This window comes from Geotrypetes seraphini, chromosome 6 (assembly GCF_902459505.1).
Source record: "Geotrypetes seraphini chromosome 6, aGeoSer1.1, whole genome shotgun sequence".
Taxonomy (NCBI): Eukaryota; Metazoa; Chordata; class Amphibia; order Gymnophiona; family Dermophiidae; genus Geotrypetes; species Geotrypetes seraphini.
Window position 1 is genome coordinate 24038622 of NC_047089.1, and position 17795 is coordinate 24056416.

Consider the following 17795-nt stretch of genomic DNA (forward strand, 5'->3'; position numbering starts at 1 on the left):
AGTTTTTTAGAAGACTTTTCAACTTATTAAGCAATTTTTCTTCTCTTATATTGATCGGGAGTAAGTTCCAAATCTGAGGGGCTGTTAACAGAAAAAAAATCGTATCTCTCCTTGAGTAAACGAATTTTAGCGAAGGGACGACTAGTAAAGATTTTTCTTCGGATCATAAAGATTTTGCGGGAGTGTAAGGAATTAGAAATCTCTCTAAGAATGGAGGAGCTTTGTTTATTAGTATTTTATGTGTGAGTCATGCTATTTTATATGTAATTCTGTGGTTTACAGGTAACTGTCATAGGAATTCTATGAGCGTTGGAGCAGTTACCGCCGCTGCCAGCGCTAAAACCCGCACTATCCCCCTCTTTTACTAAGGTGTGCTAACCGATTAGCGCGCTCTAATGGAATTACCGCGTGCTAAATGCTAACGTGTCCATAGAGTAGACTAACATGCGCGCGTTAGCATTTAGCGCGCCCTGATCGGTAAGCGCACCTTAGTAAAAGATGGCCTATGTGTTCATAAAAGGGGGTAAGTGTACAGCCCTTGGTCGACACTACATTATTGAGCTTGCTTTTTTTTTTTTTTTTACCAAACTTTTCAAACCACCCTCACATGAACAGTTCAACGCATTCCTAATTAAAATATTTTTACCTGTAAGGTCATCTGTAGGCCAGGAACCCAGCTGACAGGCCTTGCACGTGTATTCGTCAGAGACAAACTCATTCTCCTTACACGGTGTACAGGTCCAACAGCAGCTGACTTCTCCTTTACGGATCACCTGGAAATTACAATTTCACAATCTTAATATCTCTAGAAATACATCGAAAGCACAACAGAACTATAGCTCAAGAAATAGAAAGACAGAAATCATAGTGAGTGAGCATTCAGATTGTTTGGGGCCTAAAATCTTAAAGTGCATACAAAGTGGCTGGCGTGAATTAACACGCGCGTATTTGAAAGTTGCTGCGTGCCTACAAGAGAGCCTCAAACATGAAAAAATATCAGCTCAAAACCATTCAGCGCACGGAATTGAGTAAGTGCACGTTTCTCCTTTTTTGGATTGTTTGTGGGATGCTATGATGAGTTTGGAAGCTTCTGCCTCTCGAATAAAATCAAATTCTTCTCTAAGTCAAGAGTTATAAGAACATAAGAATTGCCGCTGCTGGGTCATACCAGTGGTCCATTGTGCCCAGCAGTCCGCTCCCGAGGTAGCCCCCAGGTCAAAGACCAGCGCCCTAACCAAGACCAGCCCCACCTGCGCACGCTCTAGTTCCGCAGGAACTTGTCTAACTTTGTCTTGAATCCCTGGAGGGTGTTTTCCCTTACGACAGCCTCCGGAAGAGCATTCCAGTCTATGGAATGTGTTAACACTATAGAGCAGAAAGCAACCCCCTTATTTTGCAAAGCTGTGCTAGCAGCCCCCAAACCTTTTCATCTTCGGTGTGAGCAGCCACATCGCTTCCGGGCCCAGTGATGAAGTAAATTGATTAGCGCACCTTAGAGGGCCTTAAAGTGCTAGCCGGCTATATTTATTTAAGTTGGCAATTTTATCATTAATTATGTACTGTAGATAGATGGGTAGTTGGTGGAGTGAGCGTCGGAGTTAATACTGCCATGGCCGGCAATAAAAAAAAAAAAAAAGCCTAACATGGCTTCGTAAAAAGGAGTGGGAGGTAAATACATAAGAAAATACATATTCAATATGGCCTTAATATTATATGGTCTATGCAACAGAGGTGACATAACAGCTTTTTCTGTCTAAAGACACAACCACAAATATTTATGCACACATGTTCAGAGAAATTATTTTATACAATTCCAAATGACTGTTTATCAAGAGATGGTAATGAAAGTTATGCATATTATCATGAAATTAATTAACAGTTGTGCTACTGAAAGGGAGAGGCCCCATGTAGAAAACCAGATCAAAAGGAGGTTAATTCAGGTTTTCCAAAATATGAAGATGCTCTGCATTGTGTTATTATTCCAACTTAAGATATATGTGTTTGGTTTACTGAGGTCAGCGAGTCTCCTGCAGTAATGCCCTTAAACAGTGATTCTTAAATCTGTCCTGGGGGACCCCTAGCCATTCAGGTTTTCAAGATCTTCCTAATGAATATGTATGAGGCAGATTTGCAACCCAAGATGCACCGGGAAGGGGCAGGCCCACCATTCCAGTGAAGGCGGGCCTGCCATCTAAAAAAGGTTAGGGGGGTCTGAGTGGGCTTGGGGGGGGTCTGGGAGGGGTTTGAGGGTCCAGTGGGGGTGGGCTTGGGGGGGGTCCAGGTAGGCTACCTTAGGGGGGGTGTCATAGAAACATAAAACATGATGGCAGAAAAGGGCCACGGCCCATCTAGTCTGCCCACACTAATGGCACACCCCCTAACTACCTCCATGAAGAGACCCCACATGCCAATCCCATCTTTTCTTAAAATCTGGCACGCTGCCAGCCTCAATTACCTGTTGTGGAAGATTATTCCAGCGATCAACCACCCTTTCGGTGAAAAAATAATTTCTGATGTCGCCATGAAATTTCCCACCCCTGATTTTCAACGGATGCCCTCTTGTTGCCGTGGGTCCTTTAAGGAAAAAGAGATCCTCTTCCACCTCGATACGGCCTGTGACGTATTTGAACGTCTCGATCATGTCTCCCCTCTCTCTGCGTTCCTTGAGTGAGTACAGCTGCAACTTAGCCAGTCGTTCCTCATACGGTAGATCCTTGAGTCCTGAGACCATCCTGGTGGCCATTCGCTGAACCGACTCAACTCTCCGCACATCTTTTTGATAATGCGGCCTCCAGAATTGTACACAGTATTCCAGATGGGGTCTCACCATGGATCTGTACAACGGCATTATGACTTCGGGCTTTCGGCTGACGAAACTTCTATGGATACAGCCCATGATTTGTCTAGCCCTGGATGAAGCTTTCTCCACTTGATTGGCAGTCTTCATGTCTTCGCTAATGATCACCCCCAAGTCATGTTCTGCTACAGTCCTTGCTAGGATCTCACCATTTAGGGTGTAAGTCCTGCATGGATTTTTGCCGCCAAGGTGTATGACCTTGCATTTTTTGGCATTGAAACTTAGTTGCCAAGTCTTTGACCAATGCTCCGGCAGGAGGGATTGGGTATCCCTTCTGCTGGCAAACCTTCGGGGGGGAGTGGGGTGTCAGCAAGACAGATTGGGCATCTTTCCTGCCGGTGAACTTTCGGGGGTTCAGGGGGGGGTCTAACAGGAGAGATTGGGCATGCAGATCTATTATATGTAAATCTGTCTCATGCATATTCATTAGGGATATCTTGAAAATCCAACTGGCTGGGGTTCCACCCAGGGCAGGTTTGAGAACCACGGCCCTAAAAGGTTTTTTTTTAAACAAAGCAATCTTTCTTTTACATTCTGTATTTATGTTTAGTACTTAGAGAGGATGAAAGATGACTGTTTTCAGCAAAGCAACAGGAAAGCCCAGAAAAATGGGCCTTTTAGGATAGGATTGTATATTTATTAAGGCCCAAAACAGCAACACAATATTTCATTCTGTAGGCTTTGCTACTAAAATAAACAAACCCTATTAAGAGGGAGAAAAAATATAGTCCGACTCCAGACACAGTTCTAAGAAGCTAAATGTGAGGCTTTCTTACATAGGATTTGCTACAGGATAGGATGGGGTAGGCTACTCTACTGCCTGTATCCTATGTATAAATAATGAAAGATAATTCTTTATACATCCATCAATGCATGGCCATTTAGAAAATGTTATAAATAAATAAATCAGGATAGTCTCTGTCACGCAGCGATCCTCACTCAGGATTCAAGACTGATTTTGTACAGCTGATTTTATGTTCCAGTGTGATAACGTCTAATGATTTTAAAATGAATAAAGCCAGAGGTCTGCAGATTGGTAACTTGTGATGAAATTGTTCTGCAGATTCACCAGAGTGGGCTTTCCCATCACTCTGTGAAGCCTCACCCGATAGCACTAACCTCCAGGAAAATGAAACATTTCACTCCACTGCTTTACCTTCTGAGCCACTTTGTTCTTGCGGGTGCCTCCAGAATCTGCCAAACTGAGGCAACGACCAGGCTTTTATTTAGCAACAAAGTGAGAAGAAGTTCTGGGCAAGGATTGTGTGCACTCAGCCCAATGTAACATACGAGGGGGGGGGGGAGGTTGCTGATAAGTTTTCGGCCCAACCAAGAAGAGAATGAAGTGGATGTGGTTCAATCAATGATCTGAAATGATGTTAAAAACAAAACAAAACAAGGAAATTGACCCTGGGAGATCCACAGTGAAGAAAATCCAAGAGAAACCAAAAAACACTGTGGAGTGACGATGTACCTGAAATGAACTTTATTGAAAATTTAAAAGTTCCAGAAGTTTAGTTAAGTAATCCACATAAAAACCTTAAGGGCCTGGTCCGTGTTGGTCCGTGTTTCGACAAGATAGTCTTCTTCGGGAGTCCCTGAAAGTCCTATGGTAGTAGATACGTGGAATAACAATATGTGGAGCACGTTTTCCATGATTCTCCATGTATTGTTATTCCACGTATCTACTACCATAGGACTTTCGTGGACTCCTGAAGAAGACTATCTTGTCGAAACACGAATCGTGTTGAGTCCTACGCTTTCAGCGGACTAGGTCCTTAAGTTTTTTATGTGGGTTATTTTACTTTTATGTGGATTGCTTAAGTAGATTTTTGGACCTTTTAAATTTTCAATAAAGTCCATTTCAGGAACATCGTCACTCCACAGTGTTTTTTGGTTTCTCTGAAACAATGTTAAAATAGAGAATTCAGTTTCTGCAAATTGGCACTTTCGAAATAAGATAACACTCTCCAGCTACAGGGGCAAAATAATGCTCAAAATTTAAGAAGCTTTTATACATTTTTGCTTTTATTTATACTTTTGGTCATATTTTGGTCTCTACAGCCGCATTACACTCTTATCATCTATTTGCTGTGCCGTTCCATTTTGTGTCAAAGCCAGCATCGTTGCTTAATGCTTATTCATTTGCACATTATCATAGTGAAAGACACCAGCATTATAGTGTAATCACACTCCAAAGCCCATATCACCGTTCCAACCCAGATCCTCAGTGACACCATAAGAACATAAGAATTGACGCTGCTGGGTCAGAACAGTGGTCCATCATGCCCAGCGCCCTAACTGAGACTAGCCCTACCAGCGTATGTCCTTGTTCAGCAGAAACTTGTCTAACTTTGTCTTGAATCCCTGGAGGGTGTTTTCCCCTATGACAGACTCCGGAAGAGCGTTCCAGTTTTCTACCTCTCTCTGGGTGAAGAAGAACTTCCTTACATTCGTACGGAATCTATCCCCTTTCAATTTTAGAGAGTGCCCTCTCGTTCTCCCTACCTTGGAGAGGGCGAACAACCTGTCCTTATCTACTAAGTCTATCCCCTTCAGTACCTTGAATGTTTCGATCATGTCCTCTCTCATTCTCCTCTGTTTGAGGGAGAAGAGGCCCAGTTTCTCTAATCTTTCGCTGTACGCAGCTCCTCCAACCCCTTTACCATCTTATTCCTCTTCTCTGTACTCTTTCGAGTAGTACCGTGTCCTTCTTCATGTACGGTGACCAGCACTGTACGCAGTACTCCAGGTGAGGGCGCACCATGGCCCAGTACAGCGGCATGATAACCTTCTCCGACCTGTTCGTGATCCCCTTCTTTATCATTCCTAGCATTCTGTTCGCCCTTTTCGCCGCCGCCGCACCACTCAATGTATAAATTATCCCATCACACAGAGATTCTCATGCCAAATCCTCACCGGATCTTATTTTTTACATTTTCTTTATATTAGGTGTGATTTAAACAGTATACTTATTCAATAACTTATTTTGAAATAATTCATTCTTAACCAGTATTTAGCTTACGTGTGTGGTCTCAGTTAGGGATAGTCTATGCCAACATGTTTCGCAGTATGCTTTCTCAAGGCATAATCCCTAATATTATGTCGCCAACTTATTCAATAAGTGGTCATGAGAGTTGGCGACATAATATTAGGGATTATGCCTTATCTGGAAATTCTGTGGTCAATTAAATTTTTAGCTTGGTATATTTGTTTTTATTGTGTTTTTAATTCATTTATGCATTTTCATTTTATTCTCCATGTACATTAACTTTATTTTTGCATTTTGTGGTTAATTTGGTTTTTGCTTGCTTTATTTGATCGGGGTTTTAAAGTGACTTTGTATTCCTAATATTTTTAGGTATGTATATCTACTTTGGTTTTATATTTATGACACATCAGACTCTTGACTTGTCAGTGTCGAGTTGACCCATTTATATTGTGCTGTCTATCGATAAAGCATCTTTTGGATTATCCACCGCTGAGTGATCGACATCTTTTTCTTCACAACTCCTACATTTGGATTGTTGTCTTCGTCGTCGAGGCCCACTCAGGCTATTTCCTCCAGCGTCTTGGCACCGACACCTAAGAGCCAGCAATGGCTTGATTGCCTAGAACTAAGGAGGCTGGTATTGGATAGACTTGTACGGATTGAGTCCCATATATGGTGATTCGGTGTAGGATGGGCTGGGGAGGGCATTAATGGGAACTCTACTAACATGGAACACAAGGCTGTTACTGGCCAGACTTTATAGTAGATATCCTGAAAACAACGGGATGGTTGGATAGCCTGGAGTGAGCTTAGATGGCAACTTCAATAGGACAATACCAGGTGGACTTTAGTCTATGGGCCAGAAATATCAAAGAAGAGACAAATTAATTTACCTCCCACCCACCTTTTATAAAAGCGTAGCATGGTTTTTAGCGCCGACCAGGGCGGTAACAGCTCCTACGCTCTTAGGAATTCTATGAGCAACGCAGCTCTTACCACCATGGCCAGCGCTAAAAACCACGCTACACTTTTGTATAAGGGGGGTTAATCATGTATTTTTAATGAGAATATCTAATGGGCAGACTGGATGGACTGTTCAGGTGTTTATCTGCTCTATGTTACATATAGCGGCGATTTTGAAGTCTAGAGACATTTTCTTTTTTCTTCAAGGAGGGAAGTTTGGAAGTTATCAAATGGGTTGCTGCTAAGATGGGTTATTATACTGTTATTATACAGGTCTCATTGCATAATATGAGACCTGTACAAAAATAGCACAAGGTAAATAATATGGGGGTAATAATAAAAAAAAAAAACAACGTCTAAAAAGTGTCCTAAGTGGCTACTTGGACGATCAAAAAGCCTGATCGTCCATAACCAAAGCTGGTTTTTAGACGTATCTAAAAACAGCTTAGGCCTTTCCCCTGCCACTAAACGCACAGAGAGAAAAGAGGTGTGTTTAGAGGAGGGGAAAGGGCGGGCAGTGGGCGGGAGGTGGGCCGACCTACACCTAGGCGTACAACAGGTATAACCAAAACAGTTAAAGGTTGCCTAGTCGGCACTTAGACCTTTTTGACTTAGACGAAATAAAACCAGGTCTAAGTGCCGAAAAGGGGGCCGCTGAGCTGATGGCCGCTGGCGCCATCAGTTCAGCGGCCCAGCAACCTAACCATTGCGGCAGGAGAGATGCCTCATCTCCCCTACCGCGATGCCATCACTCCTCTACCCGAAGTGCCGCGACCCGCGGTAGTTCCGGTAGAGGAGTGATGGCATCGCGGTAGGGGAGATGAGGCATCTCTCCTGCTGCGATGCATCACTCCCTCCCCATACACAACATCGGTGCAAGAGGGAGCCCAAGTCCTCTTGCCCTGCCGATCGTGCCCCCCCCCCCCGACTCCATCGGGCCAGGAGAAAGCCCAAGCCCTCCTGGCCCCGGCGACCCCCTATCCCCACCCCCCATTACATTATGGGCAGGAGGGATCCCAGGCCCTCTTGCCCTCGACGAACCCCCCCTCCCCCCAACATCCGCCCCCTCCAGATTTCCCGATCGGCTCCCCAGCCGACCCGCGACCCCCCCGGCCGACCCCACGACCCCCCCACCCCCTTCCCCGTACCTCTTTAACGTTGGCCGGACAGACGGGTGCCAAGCCCCGCCTACTGGTGGGGCCTAAGGGCCTGGGCCAATCAGAATCCCGTTCCAGGAGCATGCTCATAATCCAAAATGCTCGTTTATCAAAGCAAAGTTCCCCATAGAAAATAGTGGGAACAGCAACAATTCGTTCCACAACCCGGGGTCTGTACCTGTCGGGTGTAGGGTGCTGCAGCTCCGCCTCCTCCATCCGTCATCTGAAGAAGAACCCCATGGTGCTGCTTCGGGGGGGATGCATGTAATGTCAAGCAGCTGCCGGAGATCCCCGCAGTGCCACTTCAGAGGGATGCCTCCTCCATCCGCTGGCCAGCCCTCCATGTCGGATGCCCCTCGCATGCTGGAAAGCCCCCACCCGAGCGCCGCCACACCCACATGCCGCGCACGACACGCACAACGACGATGATTGACGCTGTGCGCGTCACACGCAACGTGCAGGCGGGACAGCACCCAGCCGCGCAGGCCCAGATAGAGGTCCTCCAACCTGCAGAAGGCACCCGACGTGGAAGGCTGGCCGGAAGACGGAAGAGGAATCCCCCGAAGCGGCGCTTCCTGGTCTGTAAGTGCTTGTTTATCGGGGGCAGTGCTTGGTTTGCGAGTCAAAAGTTTTACTGAGTGTTTTTGCTCGTCTTGCAAAACACTCGCAAACCGGGTTACTGGCAAACCGAGGTTCCACTGTATATTGTACAGTACTGAAGAAATATTCTACACATTGTTTCATTTCACTGAACTGTTTCCCATGTGATGCTGTTTCCAGCATATACGTTTGGCCAAGTAAAGAAACTTCCCCACCACCGCAACAAAACCACACTGAGGTTATTTACCTTAATCTGACCTTTTTCGCAAGGTTCACTGCAGATGGATCTAATGATTGCATTTTTATTTGTCCAAATTTCGTCGTGATCCAGTTTTAACTCGCCATTATCCCAGCTTCCAACATTTATATAATTAAAGAAATCTTTCCCCATTTTCTTAAAATTCATGATCTCATACCTTCGAATAAGAAAAACAACACTCAGTTGACAGCAAAAGAGGAAGGAATGAAACTGAACATTACAAAAGCGCCATAACATAGAATATACAATTACCTTCGAGGCTATAAAGCGGATACACGTCTACATATTTACTTTTAGTATCCTAGAGTTCACTGATTACATTAGCATGTGTATTTCAGCAACCTGCTGGAGGTGGCTCTCCAGGGGATAACTTAAAAGAGATGGGTTTCTGCTCTGTGAAATTTAGAAATGTGGAAAGAAACTTACGGAAAGGATAAGCTGAAATCTCCTCTGGGCAGCAAGAAGCAAAAATACTGACGAACAATCAGCTCCAGATATGTGACCATTGATGCGGCTCAGGCATTTCGAAGAACTGGTGCTTAGATTTGCACGCCAAAATTTAGACCCATTCCCGAGATGCACATGTGATTTGATTGGCCAACGATCCAATTCATGTCAATAATTAGATCCTAGCAACTAATGTGCGCGGCGCAGGGGTTAGAGCTAGAGCCTCAGGACCCCGAGGCTGTGGGTTCAAATCCCTCGCTGCTCCTTGTGTCCCCTGGGCAAGTCACTTAATCCCATCATTGCCCCAGGTACACTAGATAGAGTTTGAGCCCACCAGGACAGATAGGGAAATATGATGAAGTAACTGAATGTAAACCACTTAGGCTATACATGGTTATAAGTAATTAAATAAAAATAATAAATAATTATTGATGTGTTTTTGGTACCTATTAAAATTTGTGCAGACATCAAGCTGTGCTATTGTAACTTCATTAGTGTGCATCAGGGCATTCTGAAATAATCTCAACTCAACATCCAACACTCTTTATACCCTTAGTACTATCTAATATTCTTCTATTTACCAAACGTTATCTAAAACCCCATAATTCACCCTCTACTTATCTCCTAAAAACTTCTACTTCCTGTTGGCAACTCTTTACCCAATGTTTTTTTATTACCTTAAAAATTTTATGTCATCGCGTATTCTATTCCTTCAGATTTTGAATGTAATTCTTGTTTTAGTTTGGATGTAATCCGCCTTGAACCGCAAGGTAATGGCAGAACAGAAATCACTAATGTAATGTAATGTATTGTAATTATGCATGTTATTACAGAATGCTGACTCAGCTTGCCTAACTTGGGTGCCAGCACCAGGTTCCAGCAGGTACCTGAAGTTAGGCACTGGAATCTGTGCTAAGTGCAATTCTATAAAGGCTTCAAGTTTTATTAAAATTTGCTATAGTCGCCTATTAAAAGATTTCTAGGCGAAAAAACAAATTAAAATTTTACAATATTAAACGTACATAGACATAGGGCTCCTTTTATCAAGGTGCGCTACGGGGGTTAGTGCGTCTGATATTTCATCACGCGCTAACCCCCGCGGCAAGCCAAAAACCTAACGCCTTGTCAATGGAGGCGTTAGCGACTAGCGCGGCAGGCGGTTGAACACACGATATTCCGCGCGTTAACCGCCTACCGCACCTTGATAAAAGGAGCCCATAATTCTAAACTAACTAGACATACTAGAACATGGAGTGAAGGGGGGGGAGGAACTACATTTATTATAGAATAGATAAACAATTAAAGTAAGAACATATTGTAAGGGTAAAAAATTAAAAGAGAGTTTTAATTGGAGATCGGTAAAATTAAAGCTAAAATGAGAAGGCATCTTTAAACAAGTGTGCGCCCTTATAGACTTGCATTTAGCGCAGATTTTTTTTATTTTTTTTACAACGCTGAATTTTGAAAGCCATTTATATAATCTCCACTTAATAGAGAGAGAAGGCGTTTCAATAAAAGTGGGCTTCTGAGTGACATGCTTGCTGGCAGGGGGAAGTTTTCAATCTCCCGAACTCCAGTTCTAGAAAAATACAAAACCATAGAGCAAATATTTTATCCAATAAAGCCTAATTATCCCCAGGCACGTTTACCAGAGTGAGGCAGGCTATTACATTTACTACACAGTGGGTGCAAAGGTTCTGAGGTAACTCTTGAAGCATGTCCAGCATTCCTTCTGCAGTTGGTGCACAAATTCCCTTCCATGTGTTGTTGTCAAGATGGACCTTAATGCAGCTAAGTAAACCTGCTGCAAAATCTTTAAAGGGTCAAAGGCAATGCTAGTTAACAGTGGAATGTTCAAGGCTATATTAGTTCTAATGAAAGAAACTGTACAGTACCTTCCTGGTGAGTCTCCGTTCTCGTCAAATAAGATCATATCCCCAGAAACTCCCGTGAAATTTGCCTTCATAAGACAGTCTAGAAGTTTCTGCCCATCAATTGGTTTCATGGCATCACAGAGCCCTGCTTGGCCTTGACATAATGACAACTGCATGTTATGGAGACCATAAGCCATGGCATATATTGCATTGATCACAAATCCCATTTTGGAGTCTTGGACGTACTGGGTTTTCAAAGTCAATCGACCTAGAAAGACAAACATTAGAACGGCTGAGAAATACCATTTTCCATTGATAATGGTTAAATTCTTTTAGGGAAAATGCTTGAAGTACCTCTATGGAAACCGCTTTGAGTATGGTTGCATAACTATAAAAAGACGGTATACAAGTCCCAATCCTTTTCCCTTAACTGGTCATACATATATCACTCGGGACCCTCAGCTTTGCTTTGGACACTAGATATTTTCCTGTATTGAATGCTCTATTTATGTGCTAGAACCACCAGCCATTGAGACTCTTGACTAAGGCATAGATGCCGAAACACTGTCAGTGTCGAGTCTTCGAGTTCTCGCAGTGCTACTATCAATAAAGTGAACTTTGAACTTTACTCCCGTGGCTGAATTATTGCCATATCCTCACGACTCCTTTGTTTGCCATACATATATCACACATTCAGTGGCAAAAATGTTCCTTTTTAAAAAAATCTTTCTCTACCAGCTTAAATTTATATCATTTGATCTAGAGCTGGCATGATATGAACTCCCCCATCCCACAATTTTTAGGGAGATGAAAAGTTAATTTTTCTGAAATAAACTGTTGAGAAGATAGAGGAACTGGCTATTATTGAAAATTGAAATAAACTCACAGCAAAGAAAAACCTAAAGTTACAAACAATTATATGATAGGTGAGAAGTAACCAGGCAAAAGCTGCACCCAGACTAGAGGGAATTGTACTGGTAGAACATGGAAATTGCTGAGTTTTACTGGTCAGGAAATCACATACCACTATTATTTATACTCATGAATAACACAATATTTAACAAAATTTAACAAAATGAATAACACATTTTTTTTCTTGGTGTCTTGGGTTATTGACCTGTTCAGGGGGGTTATTTGGGGTACTGATTCAGAAAATTTCATTGGCTAGACACATCAGCTCTAGTTTCTTAAATATGATTATGAGATAGTAGATCCCATAGTACTATCCTTTGGGATAATAGAGCCAAACATGAATATTGGGTAAAAAAAAATTGGCCTCCAAGAGAATATATGGTGGTTCGAGGACAAAATGTAATCAATGAACCTTTGGTAGCACGAGATAGATTCATGCTGCCACCACTACTGTCAGTTTGAAAGTGGCCCCCACAATATTAGGTGGTAGGGGTTAAGTGAAAGGCGTACTGACAAACGCCAGGTCCCAGGTTCAGTTCCCTCACAGATGACTCACCAGGAAGTAGAATAATAGACACAACCAGAGGTGATTGCATAAAGAATATATTATAGAAATAGTCTTACAGAAAAGTAATATTTATAAGCATTACAATTAAGCAGAGAGCATTACACTTAAGCAGAGAGCAAGCAGTCTCACTGCCTTACAGAGGTCAGAGGCAGAGAGGGACATAGAAGCTTGCAGTTCTAGGAAGCTTCGTGTTAGATAAATAAAGGGAAGGATAGACAGAGAGAGGGAGAGCCAAGACAGAACCAGAGTGCCGAGCAAAGAGCCAAGAGGTAGTTAGATAGAAAGAGAGAGAGGTAACTTGATAGAGCAGAGAGCAGGCTTTTATACCTTGGAATCTTATTCTGAATAGAGAAAATATTGTATCTCCCAGTATCTTTCTGTTTAGAATTTGTAAACTGTTTGAGACAATGGTTAATTTAATTAACAAAGGAGGGTGAGAAACCTGATGGGATTAAGTCTCTGGCTTGATCTGTGCACCATTGTCCTAAGCACCCTCTTAATCAGACATTAACACCTTTTAGCTAGCCATGATTCAAGCAGGGCTACTTGAAACTTAGAATATATCAATCAGGGCTACTTAAAACAGTTTCCCTGCACTAAGGGTCTATCTGCCTTCCCATGCCAGGGTCAGATTGATATAATCTCCCAGAGGCCTCTAGGCTGACAACTACATATAAAGTTAGGCCTGATGAAACAATTTATAAAGGCTTTGAATATAGATGGTCCATGCATTGAATTTATAGCACATATGTTACCTAGATTTACCATGGAAAAACTGAAGACAGGAATTTTCGATGGTCCATAGATCGCTCAACTTATAAATAACCCACGTTTCATAGCACCAATGAATGAAATCTAATCTTGTGCCTGGTCTTCATTTGTTCTTGTTCTGAAAAACTTTCTTGGCAACAAGAAGGCAGACAACTACACACAATTAGTAGAGGATATGCTCTTTCATTTCAACAGGCTCGGCTGTAACATGAGTGTCGAAGTCCATTATCTGCACATTATCTTAGATTGCTTACCAGACTTGGTGATAGCTTGGTGACTTAAGCAAAGAGCAAGGTGAAATATTTCACCAAGACATAAAAACAATGGAAGCCAGTTACCAAGGAAGATGGGATGCACACAAGATGGCAGACTATTGTTGGAATCTGATGCGGGATTGTCCTGGCAGATCACATTCTTGGAAGTCTTACAAAAGGAGCTTCTTATGTGTTGAATGAGTGGAAAGTTTGTATCCTAAACTTGTGCTCTTGGTACGAAATAAGTAGATTTCCATGTTGTATACTTTTCTTTTACTTTTTAATATGCTTCCTTCATTCTTAAAATATATTAATTTAAACACTACATTAAAATATCCTGATTTTTTAATGGGCGAGCAGAGTGAAAAGCGGAATATGGCATATGTTCTGTATCTCAAAAACTAGAGCTGATAGGAGAAAACTGGTGCCATTTTTGGAATCAGCAGGTCAAATATATCCAGAAACAGGTCTAACATTTGAGGCACCAAAATGAATGTTGGCCAGTGCTGAAGGGTAAAAGTGATATGGAATAGGGTCATTGAGAATTCAGCAGTCTGAGATCCTTGCCTGAATTCCTAGTGCCTTTACTTGACCAACAATAATATGTCTTCTCAGACCTCATCTGTAGGCACTCGAACTATGGTTCCAAAAATCAAACAGGAAACCAGTCCACATGGGTCAGAATGGCAAAATATATAAAACAGTCTGGAGGGTTTAAGGTAATTAGTGGTAATCAACAGGAAATCTCCTCTGAACTACAACAAAAAGGAACTCAATCCTTCATCTGTTTCAGATTTTCTTCCTCATAGCTTCTGATCTTTCTAAGCTTGCAAGAGCCTTCAAGCCAAACCTTATCAATAATAGATCTCAAAAACACTGACCGCCCAATATTCAGTACTATTTAATCAACCAGAAATGGCTCCTGGCCAATTAAATAGAGTCTGGCCGACTAACCACAAATATTCAATGGGAGACAGAACAGAACCTTGAGGCACACCCCTAGTAACATCCTTTTCCTAAGAACGATCTCCATTGATCACTACCCTCTGCCACCTTCCACTCAACCAGTTTTTGACCCAGCCCGTCACTTTGGGACCCATCCCGAGGGCACTCAGTTTATTTATTAGATGTCTGTGTGGAACACTGTCAAAGGCTTTGCTAAAATCTAAATACACCACATCTAGCGCACTCTCTCTATCCAATTTTCTGGTCACCCAAAGGTCAGATTTGTCTGACAAGACCTACCTTTAGTGAATCCATGTGTCCTCCGGTCCTGTAATCCACAGGATTCCAGAAGCTTCATCATTCTCTGTTTTAAAAGTGTTTCCATTAATCTTCTTACCACAGAAGTCAGATTTACCGGCCTGTAATTCCCTACTTCTTCCTTACTTCCACTATTGTGGCGAGGGACCTCATCTTCCCTTCTCCAGTCTTCCGGTACCACTCCCGATTCTAAAGGCTCATTGAAAAGGTCGGTCAACAGAGCTACCAGAACTTCCCTAAATTCCTTCAGAATCCTCGGATGTACACCATCCGGCTCCATCGTTTGGTTTACTTTTATTTTAGCTAGCTCCTCACGAACACAACCCTCTGAAAATCGATCAGGGACTATTACTCCTTCATCCCTATTCACGTTTGTCTTCTGCGGTCCCGTTCCCGGCACTTCAGCCGTGAACATAGAACAAAAATATTTGTTAAGCAATTCAGCCTTTTCTATATCAGCTTCTACATGTTTCTCCCCTTCACCTTTCAGTCTCATAATGCCACTTTTGCACTTCTTCCTATCACTAATATATCTAAAAAAAAGTCTTGCCTCCCCGTTTTACTGTGTTGGCTATTTTTTTTTCTTCCATTTGCATCTTTGCTTTCCTGACTACACGACTAGTCTTTCTTAACTTTTCCAGATATTTTTGCCTGTCTTCCTCTTTATGCGATGTTTTGTAGTTTATGAAAGCGTTAACCTCTTATTCCTTACCTTCTCAGCTACTACTTTTGAGAATCAAAGCGGCCTTCTTTACTTGCCTCACAAAAAGATCACCGGCAATCTCCTGCATATCTGAATATATGCCAGATTATATGCAGTGAAATGTGACTGACTTCCCTATAAGCAAAGAGGATCTCATGCAAGAAGTACAAAGCATCTAGATGAGCTGGTTTTCCTGGACATAGCAGTATGACCACAAGCTCCTGTGTGAAGCTGAATATCTTTTCTGTAGCATAAATTATGTTGTGAGAGGAGCATCTCATAATATTGTCATGCACATGACTCAGCAATTTTGCAAAGTCAAAAGCCATGAAACAGCTATGCACTTATTCCCTGCTTTTTGTGCAAATTGCAGGTATAATCCTTTGATGCTTGAGTGTCAGACCAGTAAAGCATACTGTAAGCTCTTTACAATCTCAGTCTGCAAGTGAGGAAAGCAGAGGGGGAAAAAAAGGAACTCTTACTTCATTTCAAATTCTTTGAAGACACAGTAACATGCTAGATAGCTATTGTGGATTTTTTAATATCCAGCCATAAGCCAGCGCTAATAAGCAGCGTCAGTTAATCCTCATACAGGAAAGAGTGAAAGCACCCGAGGGCATTATAAATATGCATAGAGAAAGAATCACCTTTCTCCTTTCTTCAGCCTCTTTCTTAGACTGCCATTGTTGGAACCTGAAAAAGAACCGCATTGCATACTCTTCATGTAATACCCGACATCAATGCTTTAGACTTAGAGTCTCTAGACTATTAATTCACAATGCATGCTACAGTTTCATTAAATAATGAAACCAGGACCTGGATAATAATGCTAATCACCAACATCATCATTGTAACGTTAATTAATTGTCTTTCCTAATTATCTAGAGGCACCAGGTAACTAGTATAACTGTTGAGCACACGGGGGAAGCCACTGCTTGCCTTGGATCGGTAGCATGGAATGTTGATATTCTCTGGGATTCTAGAATCTTGCAACTCTTTGGGGATTCTGCATGGAATGTTGCTACTATTTAGGGTTCCGAAATCTTGCTTACTCTGAGGTAATGGAATGTTGCTACTCTCTGGGATTCTAGAATCTTGCAACTCTTTGGGGGTTCTGCATGGAATGTTGCTACTATTTGGGGGTTCCAGAATCTTGCTTACTCTGAGATAATGGAATGTTGCTACTCTCTGGGATTCTAGAATCTTACGACTCTTTGGGGACTCTGCATGGAATGTTGCTACTCTCCGGGGTTCTAGAATCTTGCTACTCTTTGGGGATTCTGTATGGAATGTTGCTACTATTTGGGGGTTCCAGAATCTTGCTTATTCTGAGATCATGGAATGTTGCTACTCCTTGGGTTTTGGACAGGTACTGGAGACCTGGATTGGCCACCATGAGAACGGGCGACTGGGCTTGATGGACCATTGGTCTGACCCAGTAAGGCTATTCTTATGTTCTTGTGAGCAAACAATTTTAGAGATCAGTTTTTCCAAAGGGACTGTGGCATTAGGAACCTAGATCCCCACTTAAGAACTGCCCAGGGCACAGTGGCTAAAGATAGCTGCTTTATTTTATATGTAGCTGTTAAGAATAAAACAGAAATACAGAAGGGAAAATACAAATGTACTGTATACTAAGTGATTGATATTCCAAGTGATTTGAACAGCCAAGAGAGGCTTCTGCTCATCGAAATTGCTAAGTTGTGGGTTTTCTGGGGGCTGAGTTAGGTTTCGCAGGGGTGTCGAAGTCGGTCCTCGAGGGCCGCAATCCAGTCGGGTTTTCAAGATTTCCCCAATGACTATGCATGAGATCTATGTGCATGCACTGCTTTCAATGCATATTCATTGGGGAAATTCTGAAAACCCGACTGGATTGCGGCCCTCGAGGACCGACTTCGACACCTGTGGGTTAGAGTATAAATTTAGCTGGTTAACAGTGATTTTCAGTCTACTAACTGGCTAAGTAACCCCTTAAAGATGTATCAGTTAAACAGGTGTCCTAACTTACACACGTGGAGGGACATTGTCAAGACATCCGATTTGGATATATGGTGCTAGACATCCAAAGTCGGCAGTAATAATAATAATAATAATAATTTATTTCTTATATATCGCTATACCGTGAAGTTCGAAGCGGTATACAATAAAGATACATTTGACAGTACATGGGATGCA

At 42.4% G+C, this 17795-nt stretch overlaps 1 protein-coding gene across 2 annotated transcripts in view; it reads right to left on the reverse strand.

The window, feature by feature from the left end:
- The window catches only part of GRM5 (glutamate metabotropic receptor 5), a 466389-nt gene that overhangs the window by 44191 nt on the left and 404403 nt on the right, over positions 1 to 17795 (reverse strand). For both annotated transcript variants that reach the window (XM_033949081.1, XM_033949080.1), the window contains exons 4-6: positions 11171 to 11417; positions 8817 to 8985; positions 647 to 773 (exon numbers count right to left, since the gene is read on the reverse strand). In XM_033949081.1, coding sequence (XP_033804972.1) covers positions 647 to 773; positions 8817 to 8985; positions 11171 to 11417 — 543 coding nt within the window. The remainder of the gene's footprint in view (positions 1 to 646; positions 774 to 8816; positions 8986 to 11170; positions 11418 to 17795) is intronic.